This window comes from Falco naumanni, chromosome 10, assembly GCF_017639655.2.
Source record: "Falco naumanni isolate bFalNau1 chromosome 10, bFalNau1.pat, whole genome shotgun sequence".
NCBI classification, from domain to species: Eukaryota; Metazoa; Chordata; class Aves; order Falconiformes; family Falconidae; genus Falco; species Falco naumanni.
Genome location: NC_054063.1, coordinates 20,017,236 through 20,042,057, shown reverse-complemented (window position 1 = coordinate 20,042,057; position 24,822 = coordinate 20,017,236). Strand labels below are relative to the sequence as shown.

At 49.0% G+C, this 24,822-nt stretch overlaps 2 protein-coding genes across 8 annotated transcripts; one reads left to right on the top strand and one right to left on the bottom strand.

Moving 5' to 3' along the window:
• The first annotated feature begins 103 nt into the window (after positions 1-103).
• On the top strand, positions 104-4,659 carry LOC121094375 (prolactin-releasing peptide receptor-like). The gene has a single exon (XM_040607798.1). The coding sequence runs from the start codon at positions 1,528-1,530 to the stop codon at positions 2,617-2,619; it is 1,092 nt and encodes a 363-aa protein (XP_040463732.1). The 5' UTR covers positions 104-1,527; the 3' UTR covers positions 2,620-4,659.
• A 3,762-nt stretch (positions 4,660-8,421) lies between these two features.
• Positions 8,422-24,486, bottom strand: LOC121095021. Of its 7 annotated transcripts, XR_005829986.1 has the most exons (7): positions 21,259-24,486; positions 17,314-18,330; positions 16,230-16,310; positions 16,064-16,140; positions 15,455-15,535; positions 12,839-14,200; positions 8,425-8,927 (listed from the first exon to the last, which is right to left on the bottom strand). XR_005829986.1 is itself a non-coding variant. In XM_040609294.1 (2 exons), exons 1-2 carry the CDS (start codon positions 13,151-13,153, stop codon positions 8,739-8,741), a joined length of 504 nt encoding a protein of 167 aa, XP_040465228.1. In that variant the 5' UTR covers positions 13,154-13,283; the 3' UTR covers positions 8,439-8,738. The 7 variants fall into 7 exon arrangements, 1 of the variants encoding a protein (XP_040465228.1); XR_005829989.1 differs by lacking the exon at positions 16,064-16,140 and having other exon boundaries at positions 8,422-8,927; positions 12,839-13,037; XR_005829987.1 differs by lacking the exon at positions 16,064-16,140 and having other exon boundaries at positions 8,424-8,927; positions 12,839-13,332.
• Between the last annotated feature and the right edge of the window lie 336 nt (positions 24,487-24,822).

The window sequence follows — 24,822 nt, the reverse complement described above, 5'->3', positions numbered from 1 at the left end:
CCCGCGACCACCTGGAATACCGAGCACCGCGGGTGGGAACGTCCTGTTCCTCCGCGGCTTGAAATCTCCGGCACCGGTGCGAAAACAAAACAAAAACCCCAAACCCAACGGCAAAACTCACCACAAACCCCGAGGGAAGGGAAGCGTAAGAAAGCGCCGCGGCTGCCGGAGATCTGCGGGGAGCAACACCCTGCCAAGGAAGCGCTCCTCGGCATCTTCGAACGGCTCCTCAGCATCTTCGAAAGGCTCCTCAGCATCTCCGTGGGGCCAGCGGCGAGGCCGGCGCCAGACCCTCGCCCAGCCCTGCGCACCGGGCCGCCCCGGCAGGTGAGTGCGCCGGGGTCTGCAGCCGGGGTGCCGCTGTGGGCCGGGGGCTCCCCCGTGAGCCCCCCCGCTCCGGCCCGTCCCCAGCTGGACACCCCGTAACGCGGCCAGAGCTGCGGGGCTTTGGCACTGCCGCTGCGGGAGAAGGAGCGTCGCCACGCTCCGAACCTGTAAGGAAATGAAGCTGAATATTTTATTCTTTAAATTAACGATCGTATTGTCCTCTCGGCTGCGAGTTCCCAGCAGGGCATGGGGACCTGGAGCTGCGCTCTGCACCTGCAGCCATGGAGTAGAAAACCGTAATATCTCTCGGTTCATTACAGGGGCTACTTAATTAACGCTGGTTTGCCTCTCCACTGGGGGGGATGAAGACTGCCCAGGTGTTGGTGAGGGGGATGAAATGGTAAATTTGGCAGTGTGGGGTTTGAGGGGAGGGTCCTGGAGGGTAATTGTTAATTTCCTTACACTTTTTGGAGAACGTATTTGCCATCATCCCCTTTGTGCCACTGGGAGTAGTCTTGTGGCCGTGCTCAGGATCCACGTACTCGCGCCCACTGTGGTCACTGCAAGGGGAGGCCGGAGAAAACCACCCCAGCAGGAGAAGCCCAACCTCCGTGGGTGGTGGAGAAATAACCTGATGGGGTAAAATAACACGGTGGGACAGGGGAGCGGTAGGGTGGACTGGGACAGAGGGAGACGGAAGGCCGGAGACAGAGATGATCTCGCTGCCGAGCTGGGCGGCTGGAGGGCAGCGGCAGGGCTGGCAGGTCGAGATGGAGTTGGCAGGAGAAAAAGGAAAAGCAAAAATGCAGGAGTGTCTCTTATTTCTGTTCTCGGTCGGCACAGCTCCCAGCTTACTTTCCATGAGGCATCCCGAGCTGCTTTCCCTGTCCTGCTGCTCCAAAGCTCCAAACTGGCAGCTCCGGCAGATCTGAGCCCCGCAGCTTAACCATTTCACAGCCAGGTTCCCCATTTTCTCTGTACCAAAGCTCCACTGTGTCTGCCACAGGGCACAGTCACTTAAAAACTCACAGCATCTTCTAAGTCAGCCGGTGCATCGCTGTGGGGCTGGGCAAGAGGACCTAGAGCCTGGGGACAGGTTCTTCTGCCCAGAAGCACAACCACAGCACATTTCTTTCCCCTCCAGGTCTGACAGTCTGATTTCAAGGCACAGAGAAGCAGCATCGGCCACAGGAGAGCAGCATGGCTCACAGTCAGCTGCCCAATGACTCCTGGCAGAATGGCTCAGCTGCCCTCTTCACCGGCCTGGACCTCCTCCTGGAGCTGAAGCCCCTCTTCATCCCGCTCTACGCCACGCTGGTGGCAGTGGCGTGCACCGGGAACCTCTTCCTCATCCTCCTCATTGCTCTTACCAAGAAGCTGCACTGCACCACCAACTTCCTGATCGGGAACCTGGCAGCGGCCGACTTCATCATGTGCCTCGCCTGCGTCCCCCTCACCGTCTCCTACGCCTTTGAGGTGCGGGGCTGGCTCTTTGGGATGTTCATGTGCTACTTCGTCACCCTGATGCAGGCCACCACCGTCTTCGTCTCAGTGCTGTCCCTCACTGCCATTGCCATTGACCGGTACATTGTGGTGGCATATCCTATCCGCAAGAGGATAAGCTGCAGGTCCTGCATCTGCCTCGTGGCCTGCATTTGGTTACTCTCCATCATGGCCTCTGTTCCCACATCGCTACACACCCATTACCTGGATCTCAACACCATCGGCCATGACATGATCATCTGCGAAGAGTTTTGGAAGAACAAAGAGAGAGAGCGGCTGCTCTACTCATGTTTGATGCTCCTCTTGTCCTACATGCTCCCACTTCTGGCAGTATCGGTCTCCTTCTGTGCCATCACCTACCACCTGCGGAGGAGGAACGTCCCGGGCGCTGCCTACCCCTGCCAAGACAAATGGACCAGAACGAAGCAGAAGACCTTCCGGGTGCTCACAGTCTCAGTGGTGTGCTTTGCTATCTGCTGGCTGCCCCTCCAGGTGGTGAACTTCATCAGAGACATTGACGAGGAGTTCACCATACTGGACAAGAGGTACGTCAATGTTATCCAGGTCTCGTGTCACCTGATTGCCATGAGCTCTGCCTGCTACAACCCTTTCATCTATGCCTCCCTCCACGACAAGTTCTGGTTCCACCTCAGCAGCTACTTCTACCGCAAGAAGAAGAGCTCCAGCAGTACGTCCTGCAAGGCTTCTCGGTTCAATACCTGCTCCACCCTGGTAGATGCTTCTACTGGGGTCTCGGATAAGATAGCTTTGCAAACTAGATTATCATAACCGAAGGACCTCCAGAGATTACTTTTGCTTTTGTACCTGGTGTGAATTTTTCTTTAGACTGGACATGAGAGCTGGTTGCTGGCTGTGGTGGTCTCTTGCTGTTCCAAGAAGAGGTCCCTTGTGCCTGGCAAGGACAGTGAGCACAAGGGAACAAACTGATGGGTGTTGTGTCCTCGAGGAGCAGCTCTTCTGAGCAGCTCAAGGATGTTTTGTTCTTTGGGGAAAACAAACCGGTGCAACAACAAACAGCACAGCCAGGCAAAGGCAGAGTAATTTGGAGCAGGACGTATTTCCACCTACCCAAGTCACAAGAGCTGGAAAGACATGTCAATGAAACAACAGTTGCTTGGCTTGCTGAAACAGAGCAATGGATGAGTATCTGAGTATCCAGGTTAATGACTGGACACACAACCAGCCTGATGCAGTTCTCTTAAGCCTCACCTTTCAGAAATGTCTCCGCATTGACATGGCCAAAGCCTGCCTCTGTTTCTGTGCTTGTCCTACGTGCTGAGGAGGAACGCCCGAGCCATACCCCTGCGAGCACCAGGCCATGCAGCCAGTGCCGTGTGCTGGGGCAGTGGGGTAGGGGAGAGGGGGCTGCCTGGGATAAGCAAGTTTCCATCTGGCTTTTACAGACCTTATCTCTGGTGAGATGTGATGTGAGCATCATGACTGGGTATAAAGAATGTACCTTCTAGCTCACATCGTGGCTGGGCATGGGGCATATACCCTTACAGCTCAAATCATGGCTGGGTATGGGTTATACACCCTATATCTTGAATTATGGCTGGGTCTATTAGGTGACCAGTGCTGTGCTTGGAACACAAAGACTTCTCCCTGTGGTTTATTTAGGAGGTGGGTCAGCTTCTAAGCAAGACAAACACACGTGGGGCGCATTTAAAGAACTCTTTGGAGAGCATAAGTCTTCATTTTGTAGGATAAAGATTGTTCCTAAGCAACAGATAGCACTTTCTGCCTCTGAAATAACACCGACTCTCACAGGTAGCAGTAAATAGCTGTGCGTTTTTTCTTTTAAATTGTGTTTCATTGGTGGAAGAACAATATATCTTCAGAAATGTGCATTCATCAGCTGGAGACAGTGTGGGAGCACGTGGCCACTGGAGGCAGGTGGCTGGTTTTGAATGGTGGTGGCTCATAACCTGCTTGACTTTCTGAAAAACTCATGTCTGTAACCAGGCTGGATGGTGCCAATTTCTCCAGCTGCTCGCGAGCAGCCAAACAAGGCAGACGTCATAACTAGACATGTCGGTGAATTTATCGCTGTTCTTCACAGTGATGGGATGGGGCGCCCAGAAAGATCTCAAGCAATGGGTTTGCTGGGGAAGATGCCCCAATCTCTGCTCTTAGGGTAGTTTAAGATCATATATGTTCATGTTCAAGCTCCTTGGGTGGAGGTGGGAATCCTGGCGACGGGCTGCTCTAACCCAGAAACTGCCAGATAAAAGGTGGATTTGATATTTGGATGCTGCTTGGTGTCTCCAGATGCCTGGTGAAGCTGTGGCACATCAGCCAGGTCCATGCAAACAGCACACTGAGAAGGCAGTGTCTCCTTGTACCCCAACTCAGTTTTAACCTCTTGATTTTCCAGGAGGAACCCTTTGGGGACAGCCCACAGGCACCAGCATCGCCATAAGCACCAAGTCTCAGGGTCATGACAGCTTCTGGCCACCCAAGGCCATGCCTTTGGCTCACCATCAGCTGCTGTGCTCTGTGGGGCCAAGCCATGTATCTCGCACGGCTCTTTGTGCCCAGGGACAGGACTTTAAAGTCCCCAGGTGACATCTTCTCACCACTGCATGAAAGCTGTCCATGGTGTTGGCTGTCACTCCTGCTTTCAGGGAGCAGCTTGGCATCCTCCAGTGCAGATGCAGCTGGTCGGACTCTAAGAGGATCTCTAATCCCCTCTCGTTATGCCCAGGCATGAGCTACTCCCTGCTTGCCTTCCCGCTAAGACCTTTACAGTGGTCCTAAAAGGACCATATTATCTTCTGTGGTGCAACCAGTGGAGACGGAGACCCATCAAATGCAAAGTGACATGGATGCTTGTGACCTCCATCGTGAACCCGCAAAGCAGCTGAGCCTGCCTGCTTCGCCCAGCTCTCCCGTGGCCGCGCAGGGCTGTGCTCGCGGCAGAGGCTGGATTCCTCGTCCTGGAGGAGCAAAGCAAACCAGAAGCTTGTCCTTCCTTCTAATAAAGGCTTAGAAAGCACAGGCTGTGTGCTTGTATTGATTCAGATCCAACAGGAATAAGCTGTCCTCGACTGCAGCTTAGTCACATCCCAGGAAGACAACCAACTCAGACATGTTTATCTCTGTCACTGTCACTAGTGATGACAGATCCTTGGGGGTCAGGCTGAGAGCAAGGCTGGAGAAAGGAGGCTGGTTGAGGTTTTGGGAGAACTCTGTAGAGAAGTAGCTCTGACTGGTGAGAAAAGGTTAGACTTTTTTTTTTTCTACAAGGTAATGACTCGAGACGTGCTTTCATTCACCTTGATTGCTCGTTACAGCGCTACAGATGCTCCATATCTATCTATCTGCAACCCACAACAGCACAGAATTGGTCTCTGGGGCGAGAGCAGCCTCTGAGCCGCTGCCTGCTCGCTGCCCAGTCAGCCCTGCCTCGGCCAAAGGCTCTGATGGGAGAGCACAGGACCGCGATGTCGCGACAGGCTATCACTAGTGTTAGTGGCCCTTTCTGCCAGCAGTGTTGTGTGTGGCTTCACAGCCCCACAGCTTCCCCCCCAGCCATGTGCCTCTCAGTCCTCATAATATCAGTTATCAAATCTGCTTCTCGCTTTTGCAAGGTCACTGCCCCCTTTGCTGAGCCCGCAAGCCCCCAAACCCTCATCCCCCGGCTGATGCTCGCAGCTTCTTGCCCGCACCGCTGCAATGTCTGTCAAGGGCTCTGCCTCCAAAGGTGCAAGCAGCAGCCATTCTAACCTCGCAGCCTTGGCTTGCAAAAATGGGACCAGCGTCCACCTTCTCTACCAGAAAAGCAATGTCCAGACACCAGGCTGGGATGCTGCCAGTGGCAGCAGCGAGCCAGAGCGAATTACACGAGCTGCAAGGTGAAGCAAGGAGAAGTGCCAGTGTTATGGGAAAAGGCACAAATCCAAATCCTGGGACATATTCTCATGCGATAAACTTGCCTGTTAGTGATGTAAAACCCAACTGGATACCAGAACGTCAGCAGGCAACACAAAAACCTAGCAAGGAAACAGTAATGAAGTTTAAAAGCCATTTTTAAATGCTGGTATAGGTAAGCTGGATTCTTTCAGGGTTGAACTATGAGGTTTTCTACGAAGAGGGCAAATTCCAGATCATTTCTTCACAGCCAGCACTCCTTTAAAATCTCTGGTGCTCTGCAGCATCTAGAGGAGCTCTAAGCGTCAAGGATGGGAACCATCATCCCATCTTCCACAACCCTGGGCAAAACAGGGATTTTTCTCCGTTTAGCATTTTGATAGAGGCACCGGGAAGGTGCAGAATTGCCTGGAGGTACTAAAACATTTCTGCCTCTTGCAGCTTCAGTGGGAAACGGACCTGGGTGTAAGCCTCCCCTGATCTGGGGCTAAGTGCTGGCAAAGGCATCCTGCCTGCCAAACCCAGCGGGAATTTCTCAAGCGAGGGCTGGACATGGCCAACACAAGCTGCTGGTGGCTGGCACCGAACAGCATTTGCTTGATGCGATAATTTCTGCCTTTAATTAGCTCAGAAAAATGATAGGCAAAAGTGATTAAGTCACCCAGTCCCTTTCAGTCATGTGGGGCTCGTGTTTCCCAACCAAGCTGCGATGGTGCTCTTCACCACAGAGGGTGAATTGGGTAGGAATTGGCAAAGTGCTCATTATTGCTTTTTTAAATTAACATATTTCAAAACAATCAGGTTTCTCCTCTGTGATTTTGACTCTCTCAAGCCATGCAGCCAAGACAAGGCCGCCTGCTTGCCAGCAGCTCTGACTCCAGACCTGTGGGTAGTGCTCCTTTAGGAGAGAGACAGCACAGAGCCAGTGTGAGGAAGACGATGGACAGACGGATTATATATTTGATGCCTGCCAAACTCCTGTTTTCTGGGCGGTTTCCACTGCTTTGCAAAGCTGAGCTTTCAGGGACACGGCAATCGCAGCTTCTCTGCCAAGTGCAACTGCTGCCTGTGAATCAATAAAATAAATCAAAAAAATAAAGCCCAAATACTTGAGATTTTTTTCTATATTATTTAAAACATTGCTTGTTCCAGTTGCATTCTGTAGCCAACAACAAATACCAAAAAAAAAAAAAAAAAAAAAAAAGAAAAGGAATGCAAATGTGCCTTTTCATCCTGTATTTTCTGACTCCTGTTTTAAACACAAACGTGGAGCTCCTTGCAGCTACATTCCTTTATCATGTGGTTTATTTTATTTTGCCACGCGGCTTGAAAGCTTGCTGCTACATAAGGAAAAATCAGGCTCAAAGCCTATAAAGAAAGAACACACAAATCCTTAAAAATATGGAAGGATAAATAACTATTTAAAAAAACCCAACCAACAAACCAGTGTTGCTGTGAAAAGGAGCTAAAACGGCCAGGGGTGTATCAACCCACCCCTGCAACAGCTATTCATACTAGTGCATTATGCAGCTTGCACGGGTTTGATTTGAAATATCGATGTGGTTCAATATCGACGTGGTTCAATATCAAGACGGTGTGGGACATGGGAGGGGTGATCAGAGGGGGGTTCCCAGGGTGAGTTGGTGCTCAGGGGCTTTATGGGGGCTTGGGTGCATTGGGAAGTTCCTTCGGGTAGAGGACCAGGGAGTCTTTTCCCTTCCCCTTCCCTAGTTCAGCTTTTCCTGCCACTTTCCTTCCAGATCGCAGGGCTGCAGCACTGCTGATCCCCTCCTGGTGTCTGCAGGTCCTCTGGGACCCCCTGCCCCACCTCGACCTGCCCCAGGGGGAAACCAAAGCATCCACATACCACACACATCTCCAGCAGTTTTTTCTTCAGCTGAGGCTCAGCTTAAAACCAGCAGTAACTAGAGACTTGTCCTCAGCAGGGACAATTTTCCATGCCAGGAGAGAGGGAAGGCGGCACTGGGCTCTCCCCACCAAACCTCACTCCAGCTGGCTGGGCTGCTCTGGGTTGCAGGGAAGAGGCTTTCCTCATGCCAAATGCCACACAGAAATCCCCAAACCCCCATTTCACTTATCCTATGAGTCAAATTAAACCTCTTGGTGACCTTTCTGCCACATTAAGTGCCGTGGGAATGGTGGGGGAGGATCTTCTCCCCCATGCCCAGCCTGGGCTTGCAGCATGCTCTGCCTGCCGCTCCCTTCTCCCAGTGCCAAGATCTTGCTAGCAAAGCCCGGGCATGCCTGCTGATAGGGGATTTTTATTTTTCCGCTTTCAAGATGAGCAAATGAAGCAGCAGGGGACAAGTTTCAGGTCCTGCTGGGGCTGTGAGACCTGCACCCCAAAACTGTAACAGATCCTCCACATCAGAATCACCTTGGGGTGAATGAGGTTGGAGCATCCATCACCAGGTGGATGCTTCCCTGCTCTTGCTGTTGCTTTGAGGTAGAAGGAAGCTTTTCCAGACTTTATATGGATTGTTTCCCCCTGTGGGGTGAAGTGGTCTGGAGAACATCATAATAAGCTGTATTTAACACTGCTTGGGGCTTTACGAGCCAGGCTCTCCTCGGTCTTAGTCTCACAGCAAACAAGAACCAAACCAAAATCTTTTTGACCTTTGGCTAAAGATGCAGAGAAGACAAACCAAAGACACTGAACATTTGCAATGTAAAGTCTCAAATAAGGAATTCACTCCAGCATCAGCCCTTATTTAACTATTATTACTCTTCAACCATTACCCAGCTGGAAAGAAGCAGAGATGCAGCTGGGACAGGCTGGGGCTGCTGCTGGCCCCCGTGGTTCCATTTATTTTTTCCATGAACACAAAACAAAAGAAACACAAGAAGGGACAAGAGCAGCAACAACAGAAGATGCAGTTCCGAGTGCAGTGGGGAAAGCCCTGCAAAATCCCTGGAGGAAGGGGGATTTTGTATGGAGTGGGGTTTGTGGGAGCAAGGAGCTGGAAACGATGCTGCTTTAGCCGTGTGCAGGTCTATGGACCAAACCTGGTCTGCTCATGGTCTCCTTTGAGATCCAGGGGGTTAACGAAGGCATCGTGGCCCGCGGGATCACAGGTGGCAGTTGCAATGCGAAGCTCATCCCCGCATCCACGGTGTCCCCAGAGGGGTGATAGCCCATCCTCACACGGTTGTGTCCCCCGTGAGTGTGATGGATTCAACAACTGCAGAAAGGAAAGGAATCAGAACACAAGACTTACTCAACCGTGTTTTTTTCACCCAGAAATGGGCTTGTGTGATAGCCATGGCCACACCGGTAAGTCCCGACAGTAACGATGGCTCAACTTATCCTGTGGTTTTTGGAAATGATATGAAGTTTGCCATTCTACTCACTCTTCATCTTCAGGGATGAGGACACGGCCAGAGATGCAAACCTGTTTCTTCCCAAAGGCTGCTGAGAAATGAAGGCCAATTCCCTGCAAGTTTCTTACAAGAAAATAACATTCCACCGTTTGTTCAAGATGATACGGAAAAAAACCCCTAACTTTAAAACTCCCTCTTTGGCAGGTTCTTTGTCTTATTAATTTCACCAAATGATAAAAATCTCTGTAATTTCAAAGTCAAATTGAGCCTCTTCTAAAGTCAAGGTTGTACGAGAGACATTTACTGAATGGGCAGAGTTCATAGATTCTGCATTTTGTAAAAATTTTATAGTATGAGCAGACAGTAGATACAGGTGCGTAGCTCTGAGCCTAGAAAACGGAAGGAATGGGGACAGGATCCTGCCCCTTCCCTCGCATGGGGTTTGCCCACACTACCTCTGATTTTCTCCCACTTAGTGTTAATTGCACTAAAAGGATGGCGTTTTCACCACTTGCCTTGGGCAATTAGTCCTGCTTGAGACAGTGGCACTGGAGGAAATCAGAGGCTGTTATCCATTGTCGATTCCTTCTCTCTTCATTTCCTCCAATTGCAAGCTCTATTACTTCACTCTTAATTAAACCCCCTTAAATTGCCCTAAATAGCTCTTCTTGGCCTCTTCCCCCCCAACCCTGGCTCAGAGGTGCTAATGCCAGGAGGTGTGTGGCTTTGAAAGAGGCGACCCACCACCCGATTCAGTAACCTGAAACAATTTACACGTCTGCAGGACCATTTAGAAAATACATATATACATCTCAAACCCAGAGAACTGATCTACAGAGAGTACGAGGTTTCCTCTTCCACATTGCCAGACTAGACTAGAATTTGCAATTACTGAGCACCAGAAGAACAAATCCTCACCCCCATGCCCCCCTGCTGAGATGTTTTGCTCATCTCTCCAAATTAGGAGCAGGAAATGGGAAAACACTGCTATGGAAGGGTGAGTTAAAACCTGAGCGTTCTCTGAGAATAAATTCAGAACCACTCCAGAAACCCAGAAGCCACAGCCTCTGATTCAGAGAAACTGGGTATATAAAGAACATAATTTGTTTACTTAATGAAAGTAAATTAGCTAAATGGGTGATGGAAAACATGTTTGAAGGCTGATTCTGCAGCGCTTTCCTCAAGAAGACACTGTTAGCTTTTGCTACCAGGAACTGGTGGGTAAAAAAGGGATAATTTTGTTGAACCATCCTCCATTATTATGACTTTTGCTGAATATTCTGCCTAAGTACGCTCCCTCCTCGGAAGCCTTCTTGTCAGTTGAAATTGGGTTGATAACCCAGGGCTCTTGCCAGCTTGGTACTGCTCTGGGTCTCAGCAACAACCCACAGGCAGCCTTCCGACAGACTGTTGCCAGGAGCTGAAGAGGTACTAAATTAGCCAAAAGTTGGACCGTAAAGGGTTTTTTTAATTAGCGTGAGAGTCTTGAACACAGGGTATGACCTTTGTAAGCAGCGCTCTCTGCAATTCACATCCTGCTTAAATGCTTTATCAGTTGATTTGGTAAAAATAAAAAAGAAGTATTTTGTTTTTCTCCAGCACAGCCCCCAGCATCAGCTTTGGGCCAGGATGTCTTGGCTTCGGCATGGAAGAGCAAAGCTGAGGGTGTCTGCACATTGCGAATGCACAATTGGCTCTCAATTGTATGTGTCTCAGCTACAGTTAATTTCTGTTATAGATGGGTATTTAAGGACCTCATGATCCTCTTCCCTAATGGGATTTGGTGGCCTATAGCTCTCCCATCTGCTACAACATGGCCCAGAAGCATCCAAGATCATCTGTTTTGTGTTGTCATTGACTTGGAAACTGCTAGAATCGTAGAATCATTTAAGCTGGAAAAGACCTGTAAGATCACCAGGTCCAACCATTAACCCAGCACCTGCCAGTGTCCCTTAGTGCCACATCTACACGTCTTTTAAATACCTCCAGGTGGATTGTCATCTTCTTTTTGCTCACCTGTTCCTCCTTAAGTTGATTATAATTAGTGATTTTAATAGTGCAGGTATGCGACTTTAGCCTGCCTGTTTGGAGCTAGTCTGGTTTTGGTCTCCATGCCCACCTTCCATCCTTCCCCCCACCTCTAGTGGCTTCTTCCTCACCCTCAGGTACGCAGGATGCTGAGGGTTCTCAGGCTGAGTCGTTGCAAGGACAACCCTTCCAAATCACAGCCCTTCTTCGCCAGCACAGGCCCCAGCACCAGCTTTGGGCAGGGATGTCTCAGTGTCTGGCAGAGAAGAGCAGCCACACGTCCTCCACACCTCCCCAAACCCACTCATTTCTTGTCTCTCTCTGCCTTGGGCTGTTAAGAAAGTTGGAAAACTTTCCGAAGTGGCAGGATACTGCCCGCAGGGTTCGTATCAGAGACCCCCAAAAGGGAAAATATTAGTGACAAACCTACAGAGGGATTTAAGAACAGCAAGGGCTCAGGCTATTTAGCCTAAGCCTGTTTAGATGTCTACAGCTCTAACAGGAAGATAATATTATTTATTACAGTGCCGTTCTTTAGAAAGCACTCAAGAGATTATCATTTGAAAGAGCTTACATACAGCCAAGGTATTATTACCATTATTTGATTACCGTTCAGATTTCTCCCACAGCTGCAAATGATGAAATCCTTTGTCCTGCCTTTCAGAAGAAATTGAGGTGTAGCGTTAGCTATAAATGTGCATGAAGGATCACTGATTTTTTTCATGTGTACTGAATCACCTCTTGGAAATTTCCTCCTTTGTCTCCCAATCAGACACAGCAAACAAAATTAGCCTGGTAATTTTCCACTGGTTTTAGCTCCCCTGCCCTGGCCCCGCTATGTTTGTTCTGTCCTGATGTCATCAGTGATGAATGTGATTGCAGTTGACAAAACAGCCAATAAAAGAGAACCTGCTCTGCTCAACTGGGATGATTAGACAAATCCTGTGCACGGAAGAACTTGGCTGGAAAACGCTTAGGAAATGTTGATTTATTTTATTTTATTGTTTCCTAGATTAAGAACAATATTTTTACTCCAGCCAGCCATTTCTGATTTCCTTGACAGGCCTTGCAAAATAGCTTCTGCATTTCTCTGTACGCAGAGCTTTCATGGGCCATACAAACTGTGCCCATGTCTTTCTTCACAAGTCTTGGTTCAAGCTAAAGAAGTAGGTTTGCGACATGTAAATGAGTAAAATATGCTTAATTTCACTTCTTTTGCCTAAAACCACAATTACTACAGCTCAGGCCTCCAGTAATTTTTTTTTTTTTTTTCTGCCAGAAGGGCAGCTCTTCTCCCCAGTCACCCTTCCAAGGGGGCTCTTCTTCATTCACAAACTTAACTATTTTGAAATAAAACAGGATAGCTAAGAGGAGCAGCAGCAGAAGGGCAGCTAGAGGTAATAAATAATGTGGGAATTAAGAAACCTGGGAGCAGAGAGGGCAGCTAGGCAGGTATTTGGACATTTTGAAATTGAAATATCCATGCTGTCCTTCCCAAGAAGTTTGGTTCAAAACCAGTGGTTGCCCAAGTGTGTTAGCAGAGGGACATGCTGATCCCTCTCCCTCCTGCCTAAGCTTTCCCCTCTGATGTCTGTTTGCTTAGCTGTTGTCCTATAGTAAAGGCTCTTCCTAGCTATGAGCTCCAGTTTGACCTTCTTATTAACCACAAGCGACAAGCACTGCAGAATAAATAGCTCCTGCGCTCTCCTCCATGCTGCAAGGGGAGAGGTAAAGGCTTACTCACCTGGCTGAGGTCCAGGGCAGCAGCCAGGCTTCCACAGCTATACGCCAAGCAGCAGATTTGAACAGTTCTTTGAACATCATGCCCTTTGGTGATGATCTTGCTGGTGGAAATGCTATTTGCCTTGGTCCATTGTCCATTATGGTAGTGGGACACGTGGCCAGCTGTGCCAAAAGGTGCAGAGCAGAGCTGCGATGCTCCCCTGGATGCCAAAAAAGCAAATTGATTGGTCAGCTGAAGTAGGGGGTGCACATTTTTGAGTGATGAAGTTGCCCTAGCAGGGTCCTTGGTGGCTGGTGCTGGTGAAGAGCCATCCATGTGCAGACAAACACAGTTCCTCCTTCTGCCCCATCTCTTCAGCTTGGGCTGAAGCCCAAAGCCCCAGCCCAGCCCAGAAGTGAATGCTGTACATTTCCCAGTAGTGCCAAAGTACCCGGGGCTCAGCAGAGGTCAATGGAAAAATCCGATGGCCAAAACCTCTTGGAGACAATATTCAGCTTGAATGAAAAGAAAGCAGTTAGTGATGGGGAAGAGATGGGAGGGCTAACGAGGTGCCCCACTGCTTTTGCTTCTGTTACACTGATTGCAGAGAAATAAAAATAAACCCATCCCTGCTCCATTATGTTATTACAGAGATAGGAATTGCTGCAAGACGGTCACACAATAGAAGCAAAGAGCTTCCACAACAGCCCCATCACAGACACGAGCTGACCCTGTTCTGTCCTGGCACAAATCATCACTCAGATTAGCACGGTGCAGCAGGCTGCCTGAGGTTTGCTCACTCCTGGAGTCCCTGGGAATAGCCGAGATGAGCAACTTCTGCGGAAATAAGGAGTAATGGCTTCTTTCTAAAGATGAATCACCTACGCATGCTGGATAGTTGAGGATGCGTGTAGTTGACCTTAGTTAGTAGCGGTCTGGTCCCAGCAACTTGGTGTTCCCCAATACAGTCAGCAGGTTCAGCGATGCCCCCACCTTCTGCTTTCTGGGGAGGCACAGACTGCTCTGACAGGACCTCATCAGTCCTCCACACAATGATTTTGGGATAGTATCCCCTTCAGGATAGCAGCAAGGCCACGGAGAGCCTTGAGGAGCCCACAGGTGGGAGAGGTCCAGGAAAGTGTCCATCACAGAGGTGATGACTTCTTGCTGGGGTTTCACTGGACCATAAGGGCTGTTCCCTCATTGTTTAGGCTTGAATGTGTCATTTTGCTCTGCCAGAAATGAATCTGTAGCCTTGCACATCTTACTTCTGACCTCGGGAGGTCACAGCCTCAGGTCCTGCCTCCGCTCCACCAGCCATGCCATCCAAGACATTTGCTCCTTGGCTGCTGGCACTTGCTTCTGGGAGTCATTTCTCCCCATCTAGTACAGGTAAAAAAGGAAGAGTCCTATAAAAACAATAACTCTTTGCTTCTCTCTACAGTCCCCAGTTTCTAAGGGTTATGAGGGTCCTAAGCCAGAAGCTCAGGCAGTAAAAGGGCTGGATTTTCCAGGAGATCACCTCTAAAGAAGCCAGTTGGCCTCATTTCTGCTTAGCTGGCATCATCAGCCAAATTGGCTTTGAACCATCTCATGCTGTCAAGCTCCTCTTCCAGCAATTTGCTCCCTGTCAGACCCTGTGGGACTTGGCAGACCGGCGTGCTCCCACTTCTACAGAAATAAGTAGTAATTTAGCCCAGGGAAAAATGAGTCATTCTTTTTGGTGGAGGATGCTGGCTGGGTCAGGCTGCATGCAGGCTGCCTCACCCACCGCTGCCAGCTCCAGCTGCCTTCCAGGTGCTCAGCATCACACACCTCCTGCCTGGAGAAAGCTGCTGAGCTCACTGCCAGCCCCAGAACACACACAGATGGGTTGGTGTCCCCCACCCACCTGGCCTGGTCCTCTGGTTTGTCCCTTCCAGGCACAAACTCTCGCTTAATTGAATTATAAAGCCTTTGAGGAGATTATGCAGTATGCAGCTGCAGAATAGGGATGCAGAGGGATGAACTGTGCTCAACAGGCACATTGCCCCCATCATCTGCAGCTGCCCTGGTGCTCCTTAGAGTCACAGCTTTTCCTTTGGGAACGGCTGGCAGAGGCATTCTTGCAATGTCTGTTAGATATCAGAGCTGTCACAGCACAATCCAACTCCTTACTCCCCTGGTCACCACAGGATGACAAGAAACAAGTTGCGAACGAAGCAATGCACTTAGCAAATCAATGTTAACACATCTCTGTTCCCTATCTCAAACCTCATTTTCCCCCATCAATATTATCAGTGTCATCCTTTTGGCAGCGAGCCAATATCTTACATTGACAGGGTGAGCTGTGAAAGGGCCAGCGCTGCTTCTGAAATCCCAAGAAACTAAACCATAATAGCACCCCCGGCTGGTACACCATAATCCAGGAAAGCTTTGGAAGCAATTGGCATTTCAGACAGAGCTAAAGGCTGGGGAGGGAAGGGGACTCAGGAAAACCCAGGGTAGGAAACATCTTCCATATAAGCATGTGGAATAATTCAGGGATGAGCAGCTGCCATCACATACAAATCTCAACGCCCTGCTATTCTTGCTTTTCCAACCCAGAGGGACCTCCAAGAGATGCTCAGAAATCAGGTACATCAAATCCAGCATCACCTGGGGTGGTTCATAATCAACGCATCCCATCTCCGTCACGAACTGGCAAGGAACAGGATTATCTTCACCTCATGCTGAAAACTGTAGGAAAAAATATAGTTATCACCTTCTGTGTTTCCACGTGGTTTGTACTGTTCAACAGACAAAAAAGCTTCACACTGAAACTCCATGGAGTGTTTCATCCCTCACCAGGTAAATAACATGCTAATGGCTCAGCTGCAGAGAAAAGAGACCTGCTGAGGCTTGGCTGAAGGGATCTCAGGCTTCCAAGACTACAGAAAGAGAAAGTCAAACCACCTCCAGAATCGGTTAAATACATATACAGCTAAGCGAGGGGAAATCCGACTAAATCACCGCTCAGCTCCAAAAAACAGAAGGAGGTCTGCAAAAGGCTGGCTCCAGGACAGTCAAAAGGCAAGGGTGCATCTCCCTGCAGCAGAAAGGACACCCCACATGGCCTTGGGGTGCAAGGATAACAGCTTAAAATAATCCAACAGCTTTATGAGATGCCTATTTCTGGGCAACAAGAGCTGTGCATGTTCCTCAGTGCTCCAGGTACTCTTGGTGATGGACGGAGGGGCTGGGGCATGGGGATGTGTGGTGACTTACAGTGCTGGGTGAAGCCTGGTGGGAGAGGAGGTGGCATCGGGAAGGCACCGCAAGCGCGAGCTTTGGCTGGGAGGTTGCTGCAGGAAGTGGTTAGAGAGCAATTGCCTTACTGAGGAATCAGAAAGACAAACTTTAAATATTTGTACTTCGAAGAAGCAGTTATTACCTCGTTTATCTTCCTGCGGAGGCACAGCTGCTTGGCTGGAGCTGGGAGAGGTGGTGCACAGGGCTCTGCAGCATGAAGCCACTGAAGGAAGAAGAGTTTGGCTAAAGCATCCACCAGAAGAAGGGATAAATAATTAGGTTTTTTCTTTCTGGTTTGCCTCAATTCATAAATCTGAAGCCAATCCAACACAGGCAAGAAATATCCCATTTCTTATCCATGATTGTTGTAGCCAAGGGATTTTTTTTTCCCCATATCATATGGAAGTTGAACAGATAATGGGGCAGTGCAGCAGAGAAATGTTTTTACTTTAACAACAACTCCTCTTGCCTTCTTCTGTCCAGGGGACCTAATGGAAGCCGCCATTGGCAAGTCTATTTTTGGTGAAAGGTAACAACCCTGAAAGCACAGGCTGCAGTAACAGCGAGCGGTTGGGTGGCCAAGAAGCAGGAATGCAGTACTCCACTCATTAAGCACCGCTATTTTCATTTATTGCTAAGAGTTTTGTATTGTACTCTGAGGACCGAGCAAAACAAACAGTTATTATGGGCTCCTTATTTCATTATTTATTAACTAAAGCAGCGGAGTCGCTCTCACTGTGGGGTTTGCAGCAGCCTCGGCAGAGCTGCTGGCCGGGACTGGTGCCAGGAGGTTTCCATGGTTTGTAGAACTGCCTGGGCATCCCCGGATGGGTGGGTGCTGGGGGTGCCCCGGTCACGGTGCCATTGTAAGGGGTTTTAGCATCATAAGGGTGTTCATCACTGTGTAAGCGAGAACACTTCCAGCTCGTAGCATGGCAGATCCCAAGCCCTGATCCATCTTCACTCTTGCTGTTCTTTTTTTTGGGGGTGGGTGGGTGGGGGGTCCTAGTCTAAGCCTCTCTTACCCCCTCTTTCTTTGAAGCCCATCTTTTCATGCCTCTTTATCAAGTAAGAGACCCCTTTTGAAGCTGTTCCTCTAGTATTATTCAGACTAGATTAGGAGGTTTAATTGCTACAAAGACTTTATGAGGCATGAAATATGTCTAGTGGTACTGAAATACCTCCTCTTAAAAAAAAGAGGTCCTATGAGCTCCGGCAATGCTTACCTTGGTGAAGTCCTACTGCAAGAAGCATTTCCCAGGTGTCAGGGTTTAACCCCCGCTGGCAACTCAGCCCCGGGCAGCCGCTCCCTCACTCCCCTCACCTCGGAATGGGGGAGGGAATCAGAAGAGTAAAAGTGAGAAAACTCGTGGATTAGGTAAGGACAGTTCAACAGGCAAAGCAGAAGCCGCACACAAGCACAGCAAAGCAAGGAATTCCTTCACGGCTTCCCACGGGCAGGCAGGTGCTCAGCCATCCCCAGGGCAGCTGGGCTCCAGCAGGTGGGATGGGGATGGGGGGAGACAAACACCACCATGCTGAATGTCCCCCACCTTCCTTCTTCCCCCAGTTTCTATACCCAGCATGACGCCCCACGGTATGGAATACCTTTCTGGCTGGTTCGGGCCAGCTGCCCTGGTTGTGTCCCCCCCAGCTCCCCGTGCCCCCTCAGCCCTCTTGCCAGCAGGACCCCAGAAACTGAAAAGTCCTTGACTTAGTATAAACATTACTCAGCAACAACCAAACCCATCAGTGTGCCGTCAGCATTGCTCTTACACCAGATCCAAACCTCAGCACTACACCAGCTACTAAAAAGAAAATTAACTCTATCCCAGCTGAAACCAGGACCTTTTCCTGGAAAAAGAAGCAAAATTAATGATAGTTTATATAAGCAGTATACGTACATACAGCGCATCGAATCCACCACAAGCTGTTTGGCTTTCCCAAGTACACAAATCCTAAACATTCAGCTTAACTCACTGAAGTTGCCGCACTAAATGCATGACAACAGCCTTAACTGCACCCCACAACACTGACCTGCTGGTGCAACATCACCAAACCGGTCAATGACAGCTCATAACTACGGTCTTGACAATCCCACAAAAAGGGGAGTTAGAGCAAAGTTGTGTTTCGTGGCACTCACACAGTGCAAAGTGCTCTTGGAGTCCTCCCAGGTCCTTGGGCATCCCTCTCCTGAAGGCACAGGGTCTCTCCCAGCCAGCCACGCTCTGGGGAAGGGCAGCCTGTTCTCCGGAGAGAGCTCAGCCCTTTCAGTCAAACGGCTTGTTTTCTACCAACCATTAATGTTGTTTATCCAGTGCCCGAGGTCAGCCTCCCACCATCCCACACAGAACTCCTCCTCATTGCTGCTTCATGAATCATTAAAAGCTGCGTTCGAACAAACTGTAGCTTCAGGAGCAATGAAAAGAAAATCTCTCTCCAGAAGAAGAGTCAGCTCAAAGCAAAGACTTTTCCCCAGCCTCATTAAAACTGCAATTGCTTTTCTTGCTACTTCCACAAGACCCTCTGCTCACCTCCACATCCTTTCAGCTCCCACCCTCTTCCCCCACCTCTCGCAAAGGACGCGGCAGAGCCAGCAGTGGCCAATGCACCCTTGATATTCTTTTTTTTTTTTTTTTTTTTTTTAAAGAAATGGGTTTAAAGAGCTGACAAAGATGAGCTATTGCTTTTTCTGACAGCAGCGAGTCAGATGGCAGGAGGAGAGAACTGATGCTACAGAGACAGACTTGCTGTACCAACGTTAAGAAAGCAGCTCGTGTAAAATGCACTCAACACCTCTTACACCTTAAGGAGAACAAAAACCGTGACATGCAAAAAAAGGTAACACAGAGCAGCCATGTAACATCAAGCCATTTTATGCACCACCTTATTTTTTCTTGTTATTTCACTTGGTGAATTTAGGGCTTGGGAACCGCCTTGGGCACCATCACAGCCCCGGAGGCTCAGCCCTTGGCAGGGCTCACATGGGGCTTTTGGATAATCATCTTTGACACTCAATCTATCATTTGCAGGAAAAACACCCACCCAGCATCACAGCATCCAAATACCCACCTTGGTTTTATAACCTAGGAAATAATACCTAGAATAGCCTATTCCTTGAACAACTTCTACTGCCTTGCAAAGTGGACTTCCCCAGCCCATGCTTCCCACCACCCCTGGTGTCTCTGCCAGTGCTTAAAAGACTGATTCCCAATGAACTGGGATAATTATTTTGCCTAACTCAAACAAATAATTTTGTTTAACTCAAAGCTAAGAGTCTGTGATGATAAACCCTCTGAAGGGCTGAAACCAAAATCACCACTGGCAACTCGGCAGGTGGCAATTTCCAGCGGGCACGTGGTCCGTGCCCAGCCTCAGACATTAGCACTTGTGTTATCGCTCAGCTCAGACTAGCTGAATCCCACTTTCCCTGTGCAACACAGAAAGGGCAGTGTGGAGATGCCCTGGATCTTGTTGGATCAGGCAAACAGAACATCTCCACGTGGATGTTACCTCTCTGTGAACTGCCAGGTCCTTTAGCAGTGGTGAATTATTGAAAGCGCCACAGATGATTTATGAATGTACCCATTTCCATCTCATTACATATTCCCCCGGTATCTCCTCCTCCTTAGCTTGCTGCAAGCTGATTTTGAGAGCTCACATTTTAATTTCCTTAAGCATAGCAAGCTCTTGCTGCAGCAAATTAATGAAGATTTCTTAAACCCCAGTTTACTTTTCATTCAGCTAGTTTATCCCTCATTCAGCTCCTGTAGCAGATGCCAGGAAGCTCCTTAATTATGCTTCACGGTCAGCACGACCTCTCTCAGAAAAAAAACCTGGTATTTACCATACTTAATTCTACATTGTTCTCCAAGCTGGCAATGAGAGATGGGGTTCCTTGTGCCAGCCCCAAAAAACCTACAGCCACATCACCCAAAGCTCAGTACCACCACCTGGGGCTCTCCTACAAGCCAAGGATGGAGCAAAAAAGTCCCACAACCAAAACATTGCTTTTGCTGCATTTTAATACCTGCCTTTTTGGGGCCGGTAAGGAAGACGCAGGCATTTACTGTGGCAGGGATGGGGTTGTCCTGCAGCACTTTGCTCTCTTTGGCAGTAATGAACTCGGGGTGGTCCTACAGCGGTTGGGCAGATACCCCTCCATGGGCTCCTACAGCTGCGGTGTCCCAGGCAGGGGGTAATTGCTTCAGCCTCTGAATTGTTTCAGCCAGTGTACTGGCTGCTGATTAGTATTATCATGTCAACGACACAAGCGGCACTGCAGCGCGCAGGGTGACTGGCACTGATTTCAGAAAATGAATGTGAGCGCTCTTTTATTGTTATAAAGGTAAAAGCTGCAGCGAGCGGCTCACTGTTGCTATAGGAACCCAACAGCCCAGGGGAAAAGCCGAATTGCTGGACCGAGGCGGCTCCTTAGGAGACAGCGATGGGGGGGCCTTTCTCTGGTGACACCCCTCCTTGTCCAAGGAAGGCACCAGGGCAACTTCAGGAGGCACGACACAGCGGTGGAGAGGTCTTCCAGCACCGCCCTGAGCCCTGCTGTGGTTACATTCTGATAATTACACTACAGACCTTGTACTTACGCAGCCTGAGATATTCCTCTCCAAAACTCAGTCCCTGACGTAGGTGCTTGGCTCTGAGCCCTCATACACCTGTTGGAAACAGGCTCAGCTCTGGATGTCTACACCTGCCCAGATGTTGTGCTCTGGAGATGCCATAAAACAACCGTGGAGAGCCTGTTCAGCTGTACCTGGCTCTTGCAACAACCTAAAATTTGGCAATACCTATTCCTGTTCTGGGAAGGATAGTTGCCGTTCCCGTGCAAAACTCCAGACCCAGAAGTGAGAACGACCGAAGTGCAGCAGGCATCTACAAAGAAGAGATGTCCTCGCGGTGGAGACGCACAAGGGACAGACCCAGGATGAAGCTCAGCTCTCTAAAATCCACTGTTTCCCTGCTCCGGGTCTCTGATTTTCATCCCTCTGCTCAGGCAGATGCAGACAGCCACGCTGCATCCCAGCGTCAGCCCCAGCCTTCCCAGTTATTCCACCAACTTGCTGCAAGCTGCTTTTCAAGACCCAATTCTTGCACAAAGACGATGATGCATTTTTTGGGTGCTTTTTTAGCAGACCATGCAATACAAGACTTACCTACTGAACACAAGCAGGTCCAAGGGTGAATTTTGAGGTGGTGGATGGTGGCTCCTCACTAGCTGCTTTGCAGCCAGCAATGTGACACTGTTTTTCTTTGAGCTCCGGTGCCAGAATAAAAGAAAACTGAAGCAGTGTGATAAACAAGGTCAAAGCCTAACTTAAGAGGTAAGGATGAAGTGGTTAAAAGAGAAAAAGCTCTGCATCATCACATATTCAACTGAAATTAAATTCACGAAACATAAAGCTGCTTTAAAGGAAAACCTTTAAAGAAAACCTGACGTTCCAGAAAATACAAACACTTTGTGCGTACAAAGCTCTGGTCCCACCCGTGGGATGTTTTCACACGAGTGAGAGCTTTGCTGCCTCTGCTGCTGCAAACTTGGCACCATCCCCATCCCCCAAACATCACTCGCTGGTACTGAGCCTGACCCTGCAAACAACTCCAGGGACCAGGAGCCCTGAGAAACCCCTGAGTTTGCCAACATTTGTGATGGTTTTATTCAGCGATGGATGCAACATCCCACCTTACCACAGTGCACAGGTTGGAAAAACTCCATACCCCTGCATCGGAGTATTTGGTTCATTGTAATAGACTGGAGAGAGACAAGATCAGGTCAAAACTCCGAGTGCAGAGCCCCACTGCTATGCAGACCTCAGATCTGAGACTAAAATCTGGATGAGAATTCAGCAGCTCTGCCAATTCCCACTGCTGACTGAAAAAAAAAAAAATCCAGCTGCAAACATCCCTCCTAACCTCTGGTGTGTCTGATATTAGGAAATCACTGGGCTAGAGGGATGCACTTAATAAAAATGATGGAAATCTGAAGTACATGGACTTGAGCACATGAGAAGATGCCACAAACCAGGCAAGGTGTCTGGACACAGCCCACAGTTCTGGTGCACTTTTGGGGTCCAAAGGGATGAAGTCACCCTCCAGACTGAGGGTAGCGGATGGAGATACCCATCCAGTGCACGACTGGTAACACGTGCAGCAATCCTGGCACAGACAGAGGCAACTGTCCCGTCCTGACAGACAGACAAGGGGAAAAAAAAGCATCTAGCCCCTAAACTTGCCAAAATTCAGCTTCTTTGCTCACATCTAGCCCCAAGCAGGCCAAATTTAAACTAGAAGATGAGTAAGACTGATGCAAGAGCAGCATGGATGTGACAGGCATTGGGGGCTCAGTTCACCAGCAAGCCCAGTGCTGGAAACATTTTCTTAAATGTCCTGAAAAAGGATTTGAAAGAGAAACATGATAGCAGCATGAGAGAACCAGGTGATGGAGACATCAGTATTTTGGTAGGGGGATGAAGGGTCACTGCAGGTTTTATCAGGGCTCTGAAGGGAAAGTCTGTGTTTGGTGCCAGTGCATATGTGATGCTGATAAAGGTCCAGAGTTTTGGGCTAGGATCCTTGCAGCTCTTTATCCCCAAACACGGCAAAAAAGGGTATTGCAATAATCACAATGGGTTGCAACAAGAGCCTGGACAGATCTCGATCTGGCGAATGTATACATTTTTAAGATTTACCCTCAAAGTCAGCCAAAGGGCACAGCCTGGTCCTTCTTACCTCGGCAGGGACCATCACACTCCTGAGCCCAAAACAATGCTGGAAGATACCCAGACAGGTTTATTGATACTCGTTCCTACTGTATTAACACGAAATCGTAATTTATACACTTGCCACAGGGAGTTTTCATCAGGCTGCCAGCTCCTTCCTTTCACCGAAGACGACACAGTTTCTGGGTCTCCATAATTATTTACGTGTGGGCTGTATTTATTGGCAATTAAATGGTTCAGTGGCTCTGAGACATTAGTCTCCTCTAAACATGTTGTCTGCCAGATTGCTTCCTGCCAGCAGTCCCTGTGGGCTGGGAAATTTTGCTGAGCCCTCCAGGGCTGCACATGTATTGGAGGGAGCAGCTGGCAGAGCCCCCCCGCTGAGACCGCTGTGCTCCGCTCTTGCTCGGAAAAAATAATACTATAACACAGCCTCACGTTTGGCAATTTGGAGCCAACGGGAGGGGATCATGTTTGCTTTAAACACAGTTGCAGCCAAGCAGATCCGAGCCCTGGGAGATCAGAGGGGTTGGAGGGATGGTGTCTAGAGGAAGCGGTCCAGGAAAAATGCACTGAGCTGGGAAAACGTGCAGCAATTTGGCAAAACTTGCACTGGGAAGGGAAAAAAAATAATAATGCAGCGATCTGGTAAAATGTGTGGAGACCCTGTAAAAATCTGCAGTGGTCCTGCTGAAACATGTAGTGAACCTGGCAATGTATGCGGTGGGCTGGTAAAACGTGAAGCAAGGCCAGTAACATGCAGTAAACACACAGCAGCTCTGGCGAGACATGCAATAACTCTGGGTAAAATATGCAGAAGCCCCAGCAAAATATACACTGATCCCAGTAAATACACAGCAGCTTGGTGAAACGTGCTGTGGCTCTTGCAAAATATACAGTAACTCCACAGATAAAACATGTAAAAACCCCATCAAAATATGTAGTGATCCCAGTAAAACATGCAGCAACCTAGTAAAACACAAAGCAATCCCAGTAAAACATGCAAGAGCCCTGGGAAAACATGCAGCGGCTCTGGTAAGAAGTGCAATAACCCTGATAAAACACAGCAGCCACAGGAAAATATGCAACAACCTGGTAAAACACAAAGCAACCCGGGAAAGCATGTGGCAACCCTGGCAAAACATGCAGTAGCCCTGATAAAACAGGTAGCAGCCTTGGTAAAACATACAGCAGCCCCAGAAAAACATGCCGTGACCCTGGTGAAGCAAGTGGTGATCTGGTAAAGTGTGTGATGATCCAGCAAAACACGCGGCGGAGCTTTCAATGACCGAGTGAAATAGGCAGTGACCCTGGTAAGACATGCAATGACCACATAAAAGTGCAGCAGCCAGGGCTGGACGTGGGGTGGTTTTGGTAGCGGGACCCATCGCACACAAGTTGCTTGGTGCTTCACGCCTTCACCATCGCCCTGAAAGTACCTGAGGTAGAAACAGCAGGCTCGAGGAAGCACTAATTACCCCCAGCATCACGAGGGGGGTGGCGGTGGGGTGTCCATCAGCCTGGGCAGAGGGGAAAGGAGATGGGATGGGCGCCATACAGCTCCGATACCGCAGAGAAGCAGGGACCCACCGAGGGTGTAATGGTGCTGAGAAATGGTGGGGGTGAGCTTAAATAGGGCAAAAAGCAAGCCCTGAGCTGGGCAGCTTCCTGATTCACATAAAGCGGGTTGCAAAATGGCTTCAGGGTGAAGAACTTTGGACTGTGGAACAGGAGGGGAAGTCTGGTCTCCAGCAGTGAGCAATATGATTTTTGCTGGTTAGGAAAGGAAGAAAGAAAGGAAAAGAGAAAGAAAAAAAAAAGAAAGAAAAAGAAAGAAACCCCAGGAAAAATAGAAAGGAAAAAGAAAAAATGAAAAAACAAAAAAACAGTGGGAAAAAAACCAGAAAAAGAAAGGAAAAAGAAAGATAAAGAAAAAAACCCAGAAAAAATATAAAGAAAAAAGAAACAGAATAGAAACTAACTTTGACTGCAGCTTCAGAG